Below are 22542 nucleotides of genomic sequence, written 5' to 3' on the forward strand. Positions count from 1 at the left end.
CACTACTTTGTCTCCTCATTCCTCAGCAGACCTGTATTTTCCTGGACTGGTTACTGGGATAGTTGCACAATCCCTTTGTCACCCATCCTATTCCATATAAGTTTCTCCTCTAGCTGGCCTCTAAGGCCTTTCTGATTTTGTCCTTCTGTACCCAAGCAATGCTTCCATCCTCCTTCTCCACAGCCTATCTTTTTTCCAGCTCTTGCACACATGCTTTTTGCACTTGAATTCATGAATTCATTGTGAAGCTCCTTCCTTAGTTAGGATGAGTTTCATTCAAAATTACCAGACTTGCTGCACAAAAAAAAAAAAAAAAAAAAAAAAAAAAAAGGTTTGAAGATGCTGTCTTGCACAATGGCCAGGGCAAACAGTTGTGCTGTGCCACTGTCTTTTTACAATGCTCTGATGCTGCAAATCAGTGGAAGAGTGACTGATGGCACAACTGGAATTGTGGATTTCTGGCACACAAATAGTTGCCTACCTTCCTTCTCTGGTGCTACATGAATGTGGACACAAGGGAGGCTGTCCATGCGGAAGGCTACTACACTCCCAAAGCCCAGCAAGCACTTTCTGCCATCTCAGAGCAGTCAGCAGTCAGGTGGATTGATTTGATGGTGGTTGATTTGATACTGAAGATGATGTTTAGGGAACTGCGTAAGAGGAAGCCAAGGAAGGATGGAATGGAGTGAAGCACTGAGCAATGAACACAGCAGAAGATGTGGCAGAGACAGTGAGTGACTCTGGAATGGAGTCCTAGGGCTGTGAGGAAATGGTCCCTGTAGTGAGGTAGCCAGAAGGATTATCATATACCCAGAGCATTGGGTCACTTGCTGGCAGTGTGTCTGGCAGTTAAAGCAGGAGACAGGAGAGAGCTGTATGTGATAAGGAGAGAGATGGAGAGAAGAGTGGTCAGATCTCTGAAGGCAATGGTGGTTGAAAAGACATTTTATAGGAGAATCCTTGAAAGTGGTGTGGCTATGAGTGGAGCTGTTTGAAGTGAGGTGGAGTGGCCATCAGGTAGTTTTAGCTAACTATTTAGGTGTCTTGGTGTGAGACCCCACTTTTTAGTCATGGCATCATGACTGCAAGGTGGGCTGGGAACAGTCAGCCATGAGGCAGATGAGGTAAATAAACTCTAGCCTATATCCACCAAGAATGTGCAGATCAGCACTTGCTGTCACCCAGCAGCCTTTGTCTTTTTGTCACCATGCTCCCTCCAAAAGAGTTCTTTCATGTCCATCCAAGAGTGTTCTCTGGATACAGAGATGGCTGCCAAGCACACTGAGGTGGTGGGAATGAACAAAAAATGCTGACAGCTTTGGAATAAGTGGCATGCTGAAGGCTAATCTTGTTTCGGCAGCTAGAAATAGGACTTGGTGTGCTCTGGGTCTCTCTGTCCTGTGAATAAAGCAGAGCTTGATAGCCACTGATGAGGAGGCTGGGAAAACACCAGTGCACTTGCAAAAATTTTGGATATGCAAGTTAAAAACAGACAGCAATACTACAAAACACAGGAAATGTTTGGAGCATCTACTTACTTCTGACAGATCAGATCTAAGAGGTAAGGAAAGACAGGAAAGGAAGGGGAATGGCAAGATAAGGAAAGGAAAGGTGGCTGGGCATTTTGGGTGCAGCAAGAAGTTGTGTCAGTGTGCAATGTCTTCTGTGGGCTTTTGACCTGGGCAATCTTGTTGGAAGAAGGGACAATCAGGGTGAAAGCAGAGCACACAGACAGGGTAGATGACTTAGGTTTTATCACGGGGTGGTGCTTGGCAGGCGGGGTTCGAACAGGAACTGGTGGCCGGGCTGTGTTTGTGCAAGAAGAGCCTGGTCCAGGCAGCAAAGGTGGCAGTGCCACCTCCTGGACAGAGCAGGCACTTGGAGCAGCTCGCATCCCACTCTCCTGCTGACCGGCTGGGTGATCTTGGGCTAAACACTGCCCTTCCTTGCACCTGGATATTTTCATTAGCAAAGGGATGGCCCGAGGGAAGTCGGTGATCAAAGTTCAAGCCCATCTGAGTGAGATCTTCACACTGTCAAATAAAAGTGCAGAGCTACACTCGGGTTGACAGTCACTGCTGGAGGAGAGCAGGAAGGACAAATATTGCCTCGCTATTTCTTACCAAGTTTCTACACCCACGTGTATTTATTAACTGTGGGGTGTTTGTTTTTTTTTCAGTAGGGACCTGTCCTGCTGCTATCTCCAGCTGCATCACAGCAGTTTTTCAGCCATGTAGTTGCATCATATTGGCACAGAGATTGCACTTGATTTGGTAAATTCAGCACCGTCAAGTTGTAACAACCACCACAATGAGGGAGCTGGGTGTGGTGAGAGATGACGGGTAGCCTTTGACAATTTCAATTAAGCACACCATAGGTATATTTTCTCTGGGTTATGAAAGCAACACATTTAAGTCTGTGTCTTAGATCCGTACAGACTAGATTGCAACTGCCCCACAGGATGCGAGCAATCAACATCTTCAGAAAGTTACTCACATCCTGCAAAACAGAAAATAGTATGCACAACTGACTGCAGAATGAGATTTTTCACATGAACCCAAAGAGAAACATGACCAAACAACACATTTTACACACAGTATCAACCGCTGGAATTTATTGACAGCTGCCATTCAAAACAACCTGCATAAAGGTCTCAGTGGAAACTGATAAAATGCACAGGACCTTTTAAGTGCCACAGGCAGGTAAAACTGATGGGCATGCAAGATACAGCTGGCTCAGCTGGACTGAAGCTCTCACAGTGGCAAATCAGAAGCAGCCTGGCCATAAGCACAAAGCAGAGGTATCTTCCTACCTGTGTTTGGTAGTGCAAGACAAGATCCCAACAGAATTGGCCAAGGCCAATGTCAGCAAAGCCCAGTGTGGGTAGACACCACTGGTGCTGAAACCTGCAGGGACTTGTCCATCTCAGAAAAACTTATCCATAAGATATGCAGAAATGCTGACAGAAATACTTGCCAGTATGTTTCCTTATTTAGTAAAAGAGGCAAAGCTTTTGTGGAGCAGTACCACACCATCTTTGTGCTCCTCCTTTTTCTCATTCTGATGCAAGGGTGACATTCACACTGATCATATGTAGACCACAGGTAATGGTGTGTGTTGCAATATTGTAGTCACACACACACAAAAATTAAAAGTGTCATATTAGTGTAAAGTTTTGATGTTTCCAAGCAGATTGTTTAGAGCCATCTTTTTCTGTGAGCAAGTTCTTATTTCTTTTTCCAAATATAATTGGGGAAAAAATAGGAAATAAATAAGAAAATTAAAATGGGGGAAAAAAAGTAGAAGTAAGGGAAGAGAAACGTTTTTCCTTGTGACTGGAAAGTTCACTTCCTGACTGACTGTGTATGTGAGGACAGAGTAGCCAAAGCACAGTCACCAGGGCTGACTAGAAATTAGGCTTTAGCAAAGATTTAGTGCACAGTGTTGGTTCTTGAAAAGATAGTTTCATTTTTTTTCCTTGACTTAAGGAAAAAAAGTCCCTTCTTGGGACTTAACCTTTTTATTAACTAAACTGAGCTGAGAGAGTACGCTTTGTCCTGCTGAAGGCAAGGTCAGGGCACATTAGTGACACTTTAAAAATAGAGACCTTGGAAATGCAAAGCTCCTGGGAAGCTGTGGTGCACACTGGGTGTGCAGGGTACTGGGTACCTTGGCTTGTGCAGTGCCCTGACATGGAGGACACTGCAGAGGCAAAACACAGACTGTGGTTCCTCATCTCCTTATCATGCCTGACATGAAAGGGAAAGAAGGTGAAAGAGGGACACAAGGGAAAGGGGTTATAGTCTCCCTGCACAGTGCAAAGCACTGCAGGACTGGAAGTGCTGGGCAGCTTCAGGGCCAGCTGACTGGAAGATCTGAGAGCTAAAGCAATTGTATTGCCCCTGCTCCCAGTCTCTCTGAACTGGGGGCTTCCAGGAAGGTTTTGGAGCACAGCCATCACACACGTGTGATGTGTGAGCTGTGGGTGTGAGCACTCTGGTTGTACAAACACTGCTTGCTTGATTCTTGCCAGTAGTGTCATGAAAAGGTACAAAGAGTCCATATGCCCAGCCTCATCTAGGGAGGCCTTCTGGCAGCCTTGATCACAGCTTACAGATCTGTAAATTCCTTTCTTCTGCAGGGAAACTAAAGGCAAAAGCTGAAATACTGTAACCATATAGCCATGCACACAAGCCCAGCTTTGCAACAGACAGAGTCAAGGTTTTCACCCAGATCCCCTGAATGACCTAGTCTCTACACAAAACTCTCAGTGGTCTCTGTAGCAAAGGGGACACAAAATTCTTGCTGAGCCTGTGATTTGCCTCTGATGTACTTGGTGCCTTGCAGGAAGAGTGCAATGCAGCACCAAGGTCTCTTCCAGTAGCAGCCAGAGACCTGAGGCTGTGTGTTTGCCCAAGGAAGCCTCTATTACTAGAGTTGAAAAGACTGAATGCTCCTTGCTAGCACTGTCTTGGGTGATTTGTCTACATCAGTGGCCCAGTTATCACAAAAAAAGGGGCCAAAACAGCACAGAGATGGGGAAACTGAAAGTATGGATGAAGACAGGCTCGCATTACCCGGCCATCTCTGGGTCCTCTCTTGTACCTCAACAATTTTCTTGTGCCCTTGAACACACTTGATCCTTCCTTCTACTATGTGGTATTTTCCCAAAATAATACCATAATTTAATTTAAAAAATCTTTCCTGCTTTTTTCATGCTGAGATTTTCACAGGCCACCAACCCCAAACCCTCCCCCCCCCACTCCATTGCCTTCCCAATGAGTTTAACATTACATCCCCACAAGCTGATTACCTTTGGGCCATGAATTTCTTCCTTGCTCCTGAGGTGCCTCATTCCTGCTACAGCACAGTGCCCTGGGGGAAAGACAAGCTAAGGAGTGCAGTTTTACTGGAGTGTGCTGACTCTGTGTTACCCTGTTTTCCAGGCACAGAAACGTGCCTGGTTATGTGGCAACACACTGGCAGCATGTGTTTCCCAGATGCCTCAAGGTTGAAAGAGGCCATGTGTGTGTGTATACATATATATGTATACATATAATGTATGACTGATATTCACTCCTGCACCCACAATTCTTGCAAAGCTTAGATCCATCTGCAATGTAATTATCAATAAGCATCTTTTAGGGCACCTGACAACTCATAGGGGTAAATCATGTAATGACAAAGCACAGGGCACTCTGAAATATGAGTGCCATGCCACCACCCCGCAAAACATGCAATTCTTTCCCTCCCACCCAAATCCCTAAGCACCAAACCACAGCCCAAGCCAGACTACAGCTCAGCAGCAGTTCTGTGGCTCCTGGCATGCACCTGAGCTACAGGCTTCAGATATAAATAATCTTTCTGCAGAGTCAATGGTCCTGTTTTCCCTGCAGAGCTAATTCAGCTTCATAAGGGAAGCAGACCCATTGACAACATAGTTTATTGAGATCCAGCAGTAATGTGACTGATGTCCCAGGAAAACCTGTTGAAGGATCAGTTGACATAACCAACACTGATGAGGCAGAGGACCAGACCTAGTTTGGCCCTCCAGCTCATCTCTGTTCAGGTGAGATGACTGTGAATAACTGGTGGAGCTGAAGTGACACACAACCTCATCTACTCTCATCAGAGTTCCCAGAATTGTGCCTTTCAGTTCAGCCCTTTCCACCTGTCCTCACCTGCTTTGTAGGAGGTAGGACAATTTGAGTGGAACAGGCAGTGGGAATGCCTTCAGACAAGACAGATCTCCCCCTGCGTGTGACAGAGATTAGATCCACATATTGCTGAGAAGCAGAGAGGCTGAGATGCTGCAATTCTGGTTTGATATTTGCTTGGCAGAGAGAAGCTGGTTTATAACACTCCTGTGCTTGCTGCTCTTCCCTGGGGCTTCTCTTTCCTCCTCATCCCCACATTTTGCAGGGCATACAAAACAGAATGTGACCTTCTTTGTGTAGCCTCACCATGACTGTGGGCAGTATTAGTAGTGCCTTTTAGCTTTAAGCACAGTTTTCTTGCAATGACAAGCTGTTTCTGCTTAGCCAAGGAGTGGCCAATGCTCTACAATTACAGGCCCTTTTCTGAGCCCACATGCAGCCTCAGTCTGCCCATTCAGGAAAATAAGATTACAAGGATTTTTGTCAAGTGCTTGAATGTCTGCAAAATAATACTGCTGTTGTTTAAATTTGGTATACCTCAGCTGGCAAACTCTTTTGCCTACCTTTTTTTTTTTTCATTTCCTCCCATGCTGTGCTTTCTAGACATCTCCCTTTGAATATTTAACCTTTGGGATCCTTTCTCCTCAGGTGCATGACCAGCCCCCATCTTTTCTTCTTCCTCCCTGGCCAAGCAAGATAGGTTCCTTTTACATCACTTTGTTCTCTGTGGTATTTGCAACACCCTCCCAGCCTTGTATCACCTGTGAATTCCATTCCTCCTGGTTGTGTTTTCCCTGCCTTTTCAGCACCTAGAATGAGGAAGCCTTTTGTGCTGCCCTTGCTGCAATTGAACCTGATACTTGAAAGGAGGAGAAAAGCTTGGAATAAACTGCTCTGATGATTCATCCCCGGGGCTGAAAGATTTGTTCCTTTGATATCAGTCCCTTGATCAGAGCTCTGCTATGTTATCTCTGTCTGGGGAGACTTAATTCCTGGCACATTTGGGCTGGTGGAATCCCAGATACCAGAGCCGGTGACTGGAAAAGGAGACCACTACATTCTTCTTCCAGCCTTAGATATGTCAAAGGGTCTTCAAGGTTTAGTACTCCAGGGCCTATAACCCCCTTAAGGCAGCTTTTGTCTGCATTTAATGCAACTGAGAAACCTCTAACTTTCTTCCCCCGCCCCCACCAAAATCCATCACCTGCTCTCTCTATAACTTACACCCTTGCAGAGGTGTCCCAACAGTTTCTTTATGCCTTGTTCTGTGGGCAGCTTTCCCTGCCAGCTCACCCTCTACTTGTCTACCACATCCTCACAAGATATTGAAGACCCTTTCACCATTCCCTTTTGAGACTGTGCACTGACCCACTGGTCGTGGAGCAAGATGAGTGAAAACCATGGAAGGAACACAGAAAACATATCTTGAGTCTAGTCCAATTCAAATGTTATGGTCAAAACCTAATATCAAAGTGTTGGATGAGTGGGATGTACTCCCAGGTATTGACAGCTGAACTGGCAGAGGAGCCATGGGGACCTGCGGTTTTCTAAATTAGACTTAAGTGGGAATTTTTTTGAAAATTTGCCTAGGAGCAAGTATGGGGAATGTCATGCAGGGACCACTTCTCTGTAGAACTAGATGAGTTTTCTAGTGGTTGGGGAGTGTTTTCTCCATATGCACAATTATATTAAAATGCTATGCTTGATGCAAAATGGTTCAACATGATTTGAGATTTCAAGACTTCAGACAGCTTGGTACTGTGGCAATAACCACCATAAAAAATCCTCATGACTTCTGTTAAAGAGAAGAGGAAACAGTTCAAGTACCAAAAAAGAATTAAGCATTATAAAAACCCTCCCCTCCTTTCTGGGAGAAAATATACCACAAATGACATTACCAGCAGTTAAGATCCGTTATTGCAGGGGATTTAGACATGGTGGTTCTGGAGTGAAGCCTTGCTGTAATTTTATATGCAAACTTATTTCTTCAAAGTGAAAACTCGTATTGAATAGGGAGAAAACTCCACCTTCCATTTCATGTCTGGCCCATGCCTGGCACAGACAGACACTTTGGGAAGTGGGAAACACACAGCAGCATCAGGCTGGATGAGAATTAGTTGTATCTGCCATAACTTGTAGCCATACAGCCAGGGCAATTGCTTTGGCTAGTAACCACACGTGCCTTTTAAACCTGAAGACAAGGGAGAGAAGCTAGACTGGGCTTTATAAAGGATGTGTGAGAGCAGACAAGTCTACTACATTCCAAGAGATGTATGTTGGAATGAGACTAAAAGTGGTAGATGTGGTAATATTGTCCAGGCCTTCTCTTCTACCTACACTGATCACACCTTTTTCTGGCCAAATGGGAAGTAAAAGCCTACAAATGAGACCAAGGAGACTGTGGGAATGCTGGCAACACTGACAGATCATTTTTTCCAGTTTCATCTTCCTCCTGGTGTAAGTGTCAAACTATACTTCTCTTTGAGGGCCTGACTGTGTGAAGGACTCCAGGAAGGATGTATGAGCAGAAAAATCTATCTCACAATAATGATCAACAGCTTGTCCTAAACTGTTTTGTTGGAAACTAAGCCCATTCATTTCTTGACCCTTAATATTTTTTTAACTGCACAGATAAAAAGAAAAAAACTAGAAAAAAAAAAAAAGAAGAAAAAAAAGAGGAGGGGAGGGAGGAAGAGGGTTTAAATGTATATGTATACACATATTTATGGCTGTGGAATAGATTTTAATTTTTATCTTTCACTGATCTTACTAAAAATTTTGCACAGTAAAATAAGTTGGACTTTTATTACTCTGATTAATTTAAGAGAAGGAGCCTTCTGTTCCCTTACTTCATGAACCAAAACCACTTAACATGTGAAATTGTGTCCTAAATTACATTTACAGAAGGAAAAATTGAAGGAAGCTAGGAAACACTTAAGAATGTTATTTAAGGTTTGCAGGCTTTCTAGACCCTCCCCCAGTCTTTTTAGGTAGGTGTTACCATAGATCCCCTTACAACTTTCTGCCCTGAGGGATCTTAACTTTTTTTTGTGGCTCTGGATGGCTGCTATGTACAGCAAAGTACCTGTTCTGACCAGCCTTAGGCTGAGAACAGTGGAAAAAGAAAAAAAATAATCCTTTTCCTTTTTTTTCTTTTTATGATCACCCAAATGAAATCTGGCTATATTCCCTCAATGGGAAGTTATTTTACCCCTTTCTGAATTTTTCAGCTCAGTATGACATACCTAAAGCCCCTAGAAAGTAGCAGCACATTTATGATTTTTTTTGGAATAAATTCTCCTTTCCCCTGCCCACTCTCAGTTCAGCAAAGCCATGTGTATTAGCAGGGAAAAAAAAACCCTTTTCTGTTGCAGACGTGTTAACAATATTTATAAAGAGTACAAGGTCATTGTGACACCAGGCAAGCACGTGGATCTAACTAGATTACAGCACAGTCTCACAGAAAGCAAAGAAAAAATGTAGAAAATCGTAAGTCACCAAAAGAAAAGTCTTCTGAGAAAAGTATGGTGCTTTAAGAGAGGCAAATTCAAGTTCAATTTATGATTAAAGAATTAAAATGCTGAACGAAGTGGTTAAAGGGGGAACAGAGAGGTAATGTTGCAATCTGGGAATGTTTTAGCCAGTTTGCTTCTTATCCTTCAAACTGCATTATTTTTCCTGGATTTTGCTCTTAAAATGTCTTTTGATTAAGCCATTAGTATCAATAGCGATCACAACAACCCTGCAAATGTTTAAACAAAGCAGGGCATTTGTTTGAGGCTTAAAAAAAGAAAAGGAGAAATATTATGAAACAGTACTATCAATGCCTTTTTCTTAAAACAACTATATTAACAATCTTTGAATAATTAACCGAAACCATACTCAGGATTGTCAGATAACAGTGAGTATTTGGGCCGGGTCTGGAACAAAACAGTTCCTGACCAACCAGGCTTGGTTTGATGCCAAGCCACATCTGTGCCACATGTTTTGTGGGTGACATAAGGAGCTCCCTCAGAGGTGCTGCTGCTCTGAAACCACAGGGAGTGAGGCTCTGAGGTTCCCTCAACTCCTCTGCCCCTCGGTCCCCCTCCTGCCCGCAGGAGTGACACCACCCTTCTCCCCAGCTGCTGCTCAGAGGGACTTTGTAGTGCAAGTGACTAAGCTGGTTTATTACGGCCTCTGGGCACCTTGTAGGAAAGATCGCAGACACCTTCAGAAGCAGCTGAAATCAATGAGATCAAGTGTGAAGTGCTCAGCCAGTGAAACTCCCAGCAGCTACACAGACCCCCAGTGCCATCCACACCAGCACCCACACCGTGTTTTCTGCCAGGTCTTCAGGTTCAACAATCCTAAAAGAGATGTTGATACCTTCCAGGGCTGCTACCTTGGTTTCATATCCTAACTGCACCTAAGGCCATGCAAATTTGAACACCAATATACGGTAACAGGCAAGGCATGAGTAATAAGGAAGGAGAGCATAACATCCTCTTTGACTGGTGCCACTAGAGCTGCCCAGTGGGGTCCCAAGCTCTGTACATGTAACTGGTGCTTAATTAGCTAGGGCTTGAGGGCAGATATGAGGGACAGTGATCTCAGCTCTTGTGGCACTGCAGCTCTGAAATGTAGAATGATTCAGAAAGGAGACATGAGCCAAAGCAAATTGTAGAGGCTGCTGCAGCATGATTGACATATTCAGGATATTCTTGGGTTTCTATTGAGTCAGATATGCTTAAAAGCACTTTTTTTGCTTTAAGTTTTTTTCAAGTAAATTTAACATAAAAACGTGCTGTTCTTGTGCAGAGATATGTCAAGCCCTGCAGTTTGTAAAGTAAAAAATGTTTCACGCAAACAGAAAACATAAAACTCAGTGCCAAGTTAAAGCGACTTTAGCCAGGTCCCTAGTTCCCTCCAGTCTGCACCTCATAGGAAAGTGTCTCTACAGACAGGGAAGCCAGGACTAGTGACCTGCCATGGGGCACAGAGCAGCAGCACAAGTCCTGGTAGAAGTGGTGTTCTATGTCCTTTTAAACTGATCTAAATTCTACTTCCTATTTCTGTTGCTTTCCCCCATCTGTCTGTATCTTCTCCCTGCTGATACTTGAGAACTGACAGCAAGCAGGTGCCCCTCTCTGTCCTCTTGGCAGGTACTGGGATGCTTGGGATGAGCACAGGCTTGGGATGAAAGCAGCAACAAGCATTTGTGAAGTAATGAGGTACAGAGGAGTGAAAGGACTGTCCATTTGAAATCATTTTACACTTCTGTGTACACTTCAGCTCTGAGCTTCTGACAGGAGGCATGCATGTGTCCTGGTGCCAAAGCAGGGCTGGTTCTAGCAAGAAGTATTTTAATTAACTCTGGGACTCCTATCTCTCTATTGAGAAATGGACATTAGTGAAAAACTGACAATGTCTTTTGAAATTGAACCAATAAAATTTACTAAATACAGGTAGACCAAAACCTGCTGATGAGAGGGGACTGAAACAAGCCCAATCTGCAGGCTGACAGCTGAATTCTGTATGTCACTCACTTACCTTTAGCTATTTAATGAACAGCTCTGCAGGTGCCTGTCCCCCTTGGGTAGGCCATATGTCAGGAAACATCAGCTAACCCTGTCTTAAAGGAAACTCTTAATCTCCTTTATTCCAACCAACATAATGCAGCAGCCTAGCAAAGGCCACAGCCAAGGCTACACAAATAAAAGGATGTGTTTTTGAAAGGCCATGGGCAAGAAAATCTGTTAGCTGTGGACCTTACATACAGTAGATCTTCTCCTAGCTCCACAGTGAAAATGCCTTCGCTGGTTGTCCCCCTGGAGACCAGCCAGCTGAGATTTCTGAGCCTGCTCTGCAAAGTGAGATCTGGTGTTGGATGTGACTTGCCCAGTATTTCTGAGTTTGCTCTGGCACAGGCTTGTTGAAGATGGGCCAAACACACTTTCAGCTGGCTCCCTCGAAGGCCTGTATGAAGGAAATCCCTTCTCAGTTAAAAAAGGAAAAAAAAAACCGGAAAAAAAAAAAAAGCTCTATCCCCAGCTCTAATTCTTACTCATTTTCCCCCCTCTCCCATCTCTGTACCAAGAGTATGGGAAGTGCTGCCAGGTCAGTAGGGGGTGTCTGTGGGTCTTGGGGAGGTGTCAGAGTGACACAAGCCACAAAGTAAAGGTCTCAGAACCCTCCCCAGGGCAGGGTGTGGGTTTGGCCGGCACGGTACGGAGCAGCTCAGCACCAGATTTAGCTGCTGCGCACTCCCCCGTGGTGGAGACTGGCCGGGATGTGCTCTCGCAATGCAGTGAACGGCCGTCTTGTACGGGACATCCGCGCTCACGGGATCTTGAGCCGCGACAAGCTCAGCGGAGCCCACAGAAGCAAACAGGAGGAGTTGTCCTGGGGCTCTGGGTCAGACCCTACTCAGGTGTGACCGAGGAACCTGCAGAATGGGAAGAATTCAGAGGGGACATATTTCAGCTCTGATGCCATTCCAAGTGCCGCTTTCCCTCCCCCCTGCTCCGTCCCCACCCCACCGATCAGGCTCTTTAACATGACAAAGAGCCCGGAGGAGCGGGCCGCGGTGAATATTGCGGTCCCAGGCAGGGAATGGCCGGCTATAAAGGCCTGTCTGCGCTCCGGGGCTGCCTCGGCTCGGCGGTGAGACCTGCCCCCCAGGCGGAGGTGACTGCTGGTGTGAGGGGGGCGATCCGCCCCTCCGGCCGCTCCCCATGTGCGCGCACTTGGCGCTGCCCCCGTACCCCGCGCACCCCGGCGGGGCTGCCAGGGGGTACCTGGAGCTCTACTGGAACGCGGCGGGGGACGCAGGACAAGCGCCCACGGCGGCTGGGCCCGCGGGAAACGCCGCGGCCAGGCACTCTCCGGAGGCAGCGGGGAGGAGGCACACAGCAGGTAAGGCCTTGCAGCTGAGTCCTGGAGCTGATCCCCAGGATAACTCTGCTCCCAGGTCAGGCTCAAACGACTTGTAGCGGATTTTTCTCTTTCCTTGCCTTGGCTTCCTAGTGTGTGACCTAGGCAACTGCGGTGTGGTAGGCAAGGAGGAGGGGTGACCTTGGCCAGTCACAGCACTTTTCCATGCTGCTTTTCTTGGGTGACTGCCAACCGGTTTCCTAAACCTCAAAAGAGCCTTCAAGAGTCGAGGCACTGTCAGGTTTGTGCTCCAGGCTGAAGGGGAAGAGTGACAACTTGGTCTTATGGAAGTTCATGGTTCTTGGTTCGGGAATGTCTGGGCCTCCTTTTAGTTAATTGCTGTCATGTGTGCCATCGAGAAAAACAGATCCTGGAGATACTGCTTGTGGTATCCCTCGTCCCCTTACAAACTCCTTGCACATTTTATGTACTTGTTAATCATGAGCCAAGGCCTGGGTGCTGGGAGATCTGCTCCTTTAAATCGAGCATTGTTACTCACACTACTTCTTTCATTTTGCCATTTTCCTCTATTTTCCCTCTTCTTTGTGTGCTCTTGTTGCTTCACCTTTCCCTTTTTAACCAAAAAGTCCCAGGCCTCACCACAGTGACATTTTCTGTTCCTGTCATTCCTCTCCCACTCCAGTGAGGGGCAATAGAAGAGCTGATAAGAGCAGGTTTTCTCCCAGCCTCACATTATGGTCAGCAGGGCAACACCCTAGCAAGGTAAGTGGGTGGGAGGAGAGCTAGGTTTTGGGGTGCCACTTTCAAGCTGTCATTTACTATGGAAAGCTACAGGCTCAGGCAGAGTGACTATGGCTACTCGGCATGTGGCTACCTGCCACGTAGGCTCTCTGCATGCTGCCTGCCTGACAAAGGCAGCAGGCAGATGGACTCTTGTGTGCCCCCGTTGGGTTTGGTATATAGACTTTAACCCCATCTTCAAAGACTCTCCCCTCATACCTCTCTCAGAGAGAGCCCTGTTGTGGAAGTCAAAGCCTACAGATGTCAGGACCTTGTGGGAGTGGGTCTGTCACAGGCTTTCATGTTCATGTCTGTTGCACTGTTGTTTGTTTCTCGCTTCCTCTCTCCTTTACTCTCTTCTCATGGGAGAGGGAGCACTTTTGTCCTGAGCTTGAGCTGCACATGATACATTTCATGGGGCTTTGGGATGACAGGTCAAGCAGCAACCTGGGGGAGCTTTAGTTCTACAGTGTCTCACTGTGGTTCCTGTCTAACAGGAGACTTTCCTGTTTTCCAGGCCCATGTTCCCAGCATACTCATTTTCTCCCTATAAACTTTTTACTGCACAGCCTGTAGGGGCCAAGCATCCTGTGATACCACACGAAGTTTTAGCTTGCCATGCAGCCAGGTCACTGATGTTCAGCTTCCTGAAGGCTCTGCAGTCTACCCCCATGCACATAACACCGCAGGCCCTTGCACCTCTATTGCTGACAGCCTCTTTCTGCTTGCAGACAGAATCCCTTTGCAATCCTCATGGCCTCGCTCTCCAGCGCTGGAAACCTGCCCCACTACATCCCTGGCTGTTCACCCAGCCCCTGCTCTGGGTGGTGTCATCTCCTAGGGATAGCAAATGGCCCAGAGCAGGCAGGCCTTCAATGGCAGGCACCACAGAGACAGGAATGCCTCTGTAAGGAGAATAACAAGGGGAACACTACCACAGATGTGGCCTCCTTTCTGAGGTCCAAAAGGAGTCGAAGGCTTTTGAGTGATTGCTTAGTAGACTCTTAGCTTAGGACAGAAGAAGGAAAGGTTTTGTAGGATGGCTGGGAAGCCCATTCCTCCAGGGGACATCAGTACTTTGCTCTGGACATATGTTCTGGTGATTGAGGAGGGTGTCTCAGTGTCACAGCTCTCAGGGTGACTGGTAAGGAGGTTGGGAGACATTGGTTGGGCTCAGTAGTCAGAAGGTGTGTACTGAAATGGCACTGCCTCATTCACTGCACTTCCAGTAGGAGGAGAGGGGATGGACCATGCAGGATAGTTTGTAGAGGAGTAGCTGGAGGAGGGAGGGATGGGCAGATTCATCATTATAGTTAAGGGAAAGAGGAATGACTGGTATCACAGCCCTTTGACCAGTCAGGTTGCCCTGAGAAGGTCTCAGCCTCTCTCAGACCCCAGTAATCTGGCATGTGACACGTTTTCTTATTGCTGCAGCCTGAGTGACTTTACATCTTGGCAGGTTTTGTCTTCACTAGGAGCCCAGATTGTTCAGGAAACTTTTCCCTTAGGTCTTTATCTCAATTTTGCCATCCACAGAGATCCCTTAAGACATGTACCAGGACAAATGAGAAGGGCTTGAATGCCTTCCTCTGCACTCTTGTATTTTGTCTCCTATGTTTCTGGTGCAGGACTGCTGCCTCCTTTCACCTGTTTCACACATCCACCTTTCCTCTCTCTCTCCTTTTTCATGTGAAATTTCTCTCCTTCATCATTCTCTCACTAAAAGCCTCTCTCAGACAAATAGGTCCTTCCACCTACAGTGTCTCCAGCAGTGGCATGGCCTGTGGTGGGAGACAAAGTCAAACAGGACTGAGCCAATATCCAATGCCTGATGTTCTCCACCTGCTGCCCTCACTGTGAGCACTGGCTGCTCTGCCCCACCGCACACCCTGGTCAGAGGTTTTTTTGTCTCTCTTGAGTGCCTTGGTATTGCTGGGCAGGCAGTTCTGGGGAACCCACCCAGCCACCCAGAGCTATGCTTGCAGTCATGACAAGGCCTTTTTACACCACAGTCAGACTGAAATATTATTGAGGCCATCTGGAGGAGGAGAGCTCACTGTGAACCAATGTGCACCAAGCTCTAGCACCACTCCCTGCCCTGCCTTTTCTGCCTGGCAAAAGGGAGTCATAAACATCCCAGAAGGGACTGAGCTGGGAAGCTGCTCGCTCTCAGTGCACATATCTGTGCTCTCAGATCCATGACGAAAGGAGGGTCACAGGAGCCTTTGCTTCAAGAAAGCTCCTGTCTGGTAGGCAAGGAGCTCTACAGCAGGCAGGGAGAAAGCTAAACATTTTCTCTTACACCTCTTCTCATTTTCTTTTTATTTATAGAAGTATCCCCAGCTTCATCCAGTTCTGGGAATTTCAGCCAATTCACACCAGATTCAGCTACCAGTCCACATTCCTCATCCTCATCCCCACAGCCTACAGCTAAGTCTCAGAAAGGCAAAGAATATGGTGTGGAGGGGATCAGGAAGACCAAGAGCCGGACAGCTTTCTCCAAGGAGCAGCTGCTAACCCTGCACCAGCGCTTCCAGAGCCAGAAGTACCTCAGCCCCCAGCAGATCCGGGAGCTGGCTGTTGCCCTGGGGCTCACCTACAAGCAGGTGAACACAGACTTTGACCCACAGTATATTGATCTCACAGTGGCTGAGTGGTCACTTAAGGGAGTGCCAGGATGGAAAGATGAGTCCCCAGCAGGGACTGAGGCAAGCTAACAGTTGCTCCCCTGCTTATTCATGCCCAGAGATCAGAAGCACTTTTGCAGATAGAGGGGTCAGTGGCACCTCATTTGGGCCTCCCAAGTCGGGGGTCAGTTAAGGGTTCTGTTGCCAGCACCCGTAGTAGAATTGCAAACCCAGTGATGAATATGTTGTTCGCCACAGTCTACCCTGGGCTTGACAGCACTTCACAGATTTTTTTCATGGGCTGTGAACTTCTCAGAAACCCTGTTCGCTGAATCACAGGGCTGCTGCGACTTGCTGAAAGCTCTTGCTAGTGTCTCCCAGGTCTTATCTTGTCCAGTATCTAATAATGCTCCACACTCAGCACTGCCTGGCTGCTTGACACCGTTCCCTCCTCCCCCTGGTTGCTGCTAGGTTCACACATCACTGCCCTTTAGGGTCTCTGCTGATCTCCAGGTAGGTTGCGTGTAGTGAAATGATGCCTTACCCAGTGATGCCTTACTAAAGCAGGGGAGGCTGGGCGATGGGCACAAGAGCTTGCAGTTACAAGTCCAAAATCTTCCTGAAATTTGAATCTCAGAGCTGGGCATGATGGCCGGGATGCCCTGGGACTAAAAAGGTTATATGTGCATTGTAAGTGCACACGTACAGCACAGACTAAACTGGTTCTGTCAGGAACAAGGCAGGTGGGACAGTCTGCTCTTTCTTCAATCCACATCCCTGCAAAAGCTGCTTTCACAGTGCAGACACAGCCCGGGGGTAAATGGCCCTGGAATTCGCCCCAGCAAGGAGCTTTGAATTTGGGAACTGCTGGGGACAAGGAGCAGATCTGTCCCTTCTCTATTCGCAAATATGCAGAAACGGCGTCTTAGAAGTTTGCCTGTAGTGCAGGGGGCTTGTAGAGGTGCCGGTGGATCTGATTTACACCAGTCATTCACCTCCATGTTTGGAATGAGTCAATTCGTCCCAACTATCACTGTCTCTTGACACCGAGCCACCCCCTCCCCCACCACACAGTTGCACTAGCCACCTGCTGAGGCTGCTAGACAGACCTCTCCCCTTGGCAACACCCCCCCAGGAGTTCTTAAAGGCTTTTATCTGCTGCTGCCCATGTATCTCTGCCATCTGGTCACTCCCTCTGGTTCTTCCTGCTTGTGAATTTAGTTACATTTGTTCTTCCCTCTCCTTTGCTGACATTTTCTTTGCTTTCCCTTCCCCTCCCAGGTGAAGACTTGGTTCCAGAACCGGAGGATGAAGCTGAAAAGGTGCCAGAAGCAGAGCCTGTGGAGCGAACGTGCTCAGTGTCTCACACAAGTAAGAACACAGCACATGGCTCATCATGGCTCTTCCGTCTGGGCAGATCAGTCCCATATTTCCTCCATGGGGGCAACTTGAGTGTGAGTGTACCTGGCCTTCTGGTTTGCTCAGCACAGGGGCACAGACTTGGCACCACACCATGTGTATTGGTGGTAGCCCAGCAGTGGGCTGGCTATACCACAGAAGTGTTTCCAGGGAAAAGCTGTTTTCCTCTTATGTGTATATGATTATATATATATATATATATATATATATATATATATATATATATATATATATATATATATATGATTGTGTATCCACCCCTGAGCTATGAGAACATAGTTCTTCTTCCCCTCCATGCCATTGCTGCTGGTCCATAGACAATATGAAATGTGAAGGGGCAGAGCCCCAGTACATGTTAGGCCTGTGGACACCAGTGGAGAAGCTATGTGTTCTGACTCTCTGCCTTTCCCTTTCAGAGTGGCTTCCAGAGTGGTACTTACCTGGACGTGCACCCCAAATTCCACCAGGGCTACCCCATCACCACAGCTGGCAACATCCAAACCATGCCTGCCCCCTGTCAGCACTATGGAGCAGGGCAGAACGCTTACACAATTGTGACCAGCGAGGATGGAGGAGTCTTTGGCAAAGGCGGGGGGACCTGCAGTGTCCAGCAGACAGTGGGCTTCATTGCCCAGCACAAAGTAGACTTTTACCACAGCTATCCTGGCAATGTGGAATATCCAGGCTCAAAGACAGCTGATGGCTGTAATTTGCACCACTCAGCCACTATGGGGGCTCCTTTCCCAACTGCTGCCAGCCATCATCTTTATCATTCCTAAGCACTGTGGATGTGGGGTACTTGGGCAGCCAGGAATCAAATCTTATTCTCATCTCTCCCTTTGTTATTGGTGTGCTGGCCACCTCAGGGACACCTTGTAGCTAAAACCTGTTTTGGCATCCAGATGTGTGCCTGCAGACATGCAGCTGTGCAGAGACCCGTTTGCCCAGGTACACGCACACAGAGCCCTTCATTTCTGTGCCCGTACACGTGCACACACACATTCCTTTCTTGATTGGCACAGACAACCAAGCTCCCTTATAGCAAAGCCCAAGATCTGGCTACCCAGCTTATGCCCTGGGTCTTCTTAATTATGGATCTTGTAACTTGTTTAAGGGGAAGCACAGATTCCTTTGGGAATCTCATTTTTATGTATCACTGTACAGTTGTGTGCACATAATACATGAAGCCAGGGGCTGTGTGGAGAGGTGCTGGTCACGTACCTTTAACTGAAGTTGGCAAAGTTACTGCCACGTGCCAGTTATCCATTTGAAGTGTAAACCATCAGTTCTGTATATCAGCCATGAGATGAAGTGATGAAGTGTCTAATGAAGGGAATTGTGACAAGTAGCTTGCAGAAAGGCTGGTAAGATGATCTTATAAGCTCGTCCTTGTAGTCTGTATCTTTCTGTGCTTCCCCCTGAGGAAACCTAACAGTGCATTCAATCTGGCAAATAAAAAAAGAGTACTTTTTAAGATGCATTATGTATTTTTATATATCTCTTTTTTCCCACTGCAATAGAGCATTGCAATATAAAAACCAGATGAAACATAAATAGCCATAGCAGCCGTATGCATTGTTATTTGATGCTGAAAATATAAACGGAAATTTTTCTGTATTATTAATGGATCAGCTTCATGGCCCTTGGCAATGCCAGATAAGTCAAAGAAACAGGTGAGTAACTATTACCTACCTTAAGAATTTTCCATATCCAGCAGTATTGAATATGGGGACTGTCATGGAGGTACTGTAATTTCTAAACTTGACTATGTAAGTGCCTAAGTACCTAGAACCAGATGTGTGTAGCAAAGTACATGTAATAACAGGCCTCCGGTTCCCTGAGTCACAGGTTTCCTATCACTCTTTGATGATGACAACGAATTTCTCTTAATTCAATGAAGTAGCTGCCATGGTTAAAAAAAAGGGCATAAAATGAAGGCAGTGATTTCTGTGACTAGAGTAATAAGAGGCATGGTCTTCTGTTGACAAAGCCAATTTATGTCCCTGTGCTTCACAGCTGTTTGTTCCCTCTCCCACTCATGCAGACACTCTTTGACTCTACTGTAAACTGTATGGTGTGCTGACTTTGGCGGTGTTCAATTTTCTTCACAGTATCTAGGATGGAGCTGTGTTTTGGATTTGTGCTGAGAGTGGAGTTGATAATACAGAGATATTTTCATTACTGCTGAGCAGGGCTTGCACAGTGTCAAGGCCTTTTCTGCTTCTCATTATCTCCCTGACAGCGAGAAGCCTGGGGGTGTACAAGGAGTTAGGAGGAGACACAGCTGGGACGACTGACCCCAACCGACCAAGTGGATATTCCATATCATATGGCATTGGGCTCAGTGTAGAAAACTGGGGGGAGGAAGAGGGGGACATCCAAAGTGATGGCCTTTGTCTTTCTAATAATCATTACACAGCATGGGCCTCTGTTGTCCTGGAGGTGGCCTGCCTATAGGAAGGGGTGAATTAATTCCTTGTTTTCCTTTGTGTGTGCGGCTTTTGCTTTACCTATTAAACTGTTTTTATCTCAATCCACGAGTTTTCTCACTTTTGGTCTTCTGATTCTCTCCCCCATTGGTGGTGAGTGATCAAGTTGAGTGGCTGCATCGTGCTTCTTTGCTGCCTGGCGTTGAACCACATCACGTGGCCAGCATGATCTGGGGAAAGATAAGGCCTTTTGGATGGTGAGTCATATAGTCTTGGCACAGCCCCCACCCTCTCCTTTTGCAACCATCAAGTGGCTAAGGATGGGCAAGACTGTTCTTGAAACCATCAGAGGGGTGGGGAACCATTAAGCCGACTGAAAAGGTGCTGGCTAACATTGGAGGGTGGATAATAGTGGCAATTATCAGGGCTCTCACACCAGAATGAAGATATTTTTCAGTTCTTCTCAACCCAACAGTTCTGTTTACTTACCTGAATATAACCTAAAACCTTTCCATGCCAACCCATCAAAGGCTGCTGTAGGTGAAAAAAGTTGAGCTTGTGGCAGTCCTCACTAATAATTCTTTGGAAAAGGAGTCACATGTCATGCCCTGCTCCTTCAGAGACGCTTTAGGACAGGCAGGATTTTGCTGTGGAGACTCTGGGACTGGCTTGCAGAAAGCTGCTGTCTGTAAGAGCAACAGCTGTGATCTCCCTGCTATTGACCTTCAGCAAGGTAGTGCTAACAAACACTACCAAATCTTGTGGTTTCCTCAGAGACATAATTTTTCAGAGGTCATCATCCAAAGACAGACCTTATTGCCACAGGCAGTTAGGTGTCTAAAAACCTGCAGCAATTCCAAACAGGCAAGTAAGCAGCTTCCAGGAAGTGAGATCATTGATGTCTGCTGTATCAGGAGCTGCATTCCCGATGTCCTATGTAAAAAGAGCAGGAATGCAGCTACTGTTAGAGGGAGTCCCTCAGCCCCAGGCAGCCAGAGGGACACTGGGGATTTAGTTTCTTTTCTGGTCTTTCTCTAGTATCTAAGCAATGACTTAGCTGGATCTTGGGGCTCCCCTAAAGCAGAAGTCCCAGTGTTGTAATTTGTAAAAGATTTAATGGTCTGGACACTCTCCAGCTGCTAGACAGCAGATGGACTTTTGTCAAGTATGAGAAATTAATTCTAGCTGAGTTATGAAAGAGATTCTCAGATAGGACCTGAGGATACTCTTCAAAAGTTTGGACAGCATGAAGACTACATGGCCCTCACAGGTATGAAAAGACTTAGGACTGAGGTTTCTCGGGTTTTTTGTTATTGTTTTTTTGTTGTTGGGGGTTTTAAGTTTTTTTTTTTTTTCCTTTTATTTTAATGTCCAATTGCAATGATTTAGAGTCATTCATGCCTCATGACTATTCAGTATCAGCCAATATGCTGTGTGGCAATGCTTGACTGAAAATTTCTGAAACCCTGTTAGCTCAGCCCTCGAGTCATGCGATGCAGTTAGATAGCTAAATATGCTTACATATGCCCGTAGGGAAGAGCCTATTAAAGCAAAGATTATTACCTTTATCTGCGCTAGAGAGACAACTGGGGCTGTGAGCCCTTGCTCATGGATCACTCAGAAGAAACATGTAGCTTATAAAATCCCTGCAGGCCACATTGACATGGAGAGCAAGGAATGAGGTTTCCACTGCTCTTGGTATTTTACCTGTGGGACAGCTGGAACCCAGTGAACTACGGAATAAAATCCTGGTCTACATAATCTGTACCAGACCCAATTTCTTCTGTTTAAGTGGTATTCTCTGCATCACTGGAACTACATCTGCACCTTTTTTGTCACTGCCGATATTGTAAACGAGGAGTGTATTCCCACAAGCTGTAATGCATATGAAGTGCTCCAAATCATCTTACAGCTTGATCCTAAAAAGATTTGCTGGCAAGGCAAATCATGTTTGCAGTGTGCAGAACTTACTGGTACACAGCAGAGTTACAGGAAGCAGCAGTCCTAACAGAGGTGTAATGCATCCTAGCAGAAAGAGCTGTTTCTGGCATGCACTTTCTTCCTCTAAGGAACTAATGCCAACATTTCTGCAAGTATGAGGCTGGAGGCATCTTCATCTCCACCAGTTTTGGTAGTGCCCAATTACCTGTGCAGTTGTTTCACATGGTGATGTGATTCAGGTGCGTGAAGGTAACAGAAGAGATCACCAGCTCTGTGGAAAGACAGAGTCCTGATTTTTTAATTCCACAGGCTCTAGAAACACAACTGTGAGTTCTTTCCAGCCCACCTTCCAAAACTCGAACAACAGCTACTCCACATGTTCCCTCCAGCTACATATGCTTGCCAAACCTGCACAAAACCCAAGCTGAGCAGCCAGAGGAATAACACAGCCATGAGGGAACACTCAATTTCCACAGAACACTCCCATAGTACATGGAGTAACAAACCATAACATGCAGAACAATCATTCTCAGCCCCAGGACTGTTTTAGCAATAATATCTGTTTTTGCAGAAGGACACCTGCCAGCAGAGTTCTGGCTATCTCCTTACCCTTGCAGCAGACACAAAACATACGAAGCGGCACAGGTAAACTGCAGCAGGCATCCTCTGCAATTGTTCTGCAAAGACTGCATCTTGAAATAACCCCAAAAATCATAAGCTGCTCATTTTAAAGCTGAAAGACAAGGCATAGTATGTATGACTTGTATAGGTGATTGATATGGTTCAGCTTTACTTTGTCAAGGCAATTGTTGA

The 22542-nt window shown here is 46.4% G+C and overlaps 1 protein-coding gene across 1 annotated transcript; it reads left to right on the forward strand.

The window, feature by feature from the left end:
• Window positions 1–12373: 12373 nt before the first annotated feature.
• On the forward strand, window positions 12374–19149 carry LOC128803782 (homeobox protein NANOG-like). Its single transcript, XM_053971038.1, has 4 exons — window positions 12374–12554; window positions 15645–15919; window positions 17222–17311; window positions 17776–19149. Exons 1-4 carry the CDS (start codon window positions 12374–12376, stop codon window positions 18136–18138), a joined length of 909 nt encoding a protein of 302 aa, XP_053827013.1. The 3' UTR covers window positions 18139–19149.
• The last annotated feature ends 3393 nt before the right edge of the window (window positions 19150–22542 follow it).

Source organism: Vidua macroura, chromosome 2 (genome assembly GCF_024509145.1).
Source record: "Vidua macroura isolate BioBank_ID:100142 chromosome 2, ASM2450914v1, whole genome shotgun sequence".
In the NCBI taxonomy this organism is placed as follows: Eukaryota; Metazoa; Chordata; class Aves; order Passeriformes; family Viduidae; genus Vidua; species Vidua macroura.

Coding starts and splice junctions, on each gene's coding strand:
- LOC128803782 (XM_053971038.1), top strand. CDS start 12,374: ATGTGCGCGCACTTGGCGCTGCCCCCGTACCCCGCGCACCCCGGCGGG. Junction 12,555..15,644: donor GGGGAGGAGGCACACAGCAG/GTAAGGCCTTGC, acceptor TTTTATTTATAG/AAGTATCCCCAGCTTCATCC. Junction 15,920..17,221: donor TGGGGCTCACCTACAAGCAG/GTGAACACAGAC, acceptor TTCCCCTCCCAG/GTGAAGACTTGGTTCCAGAA.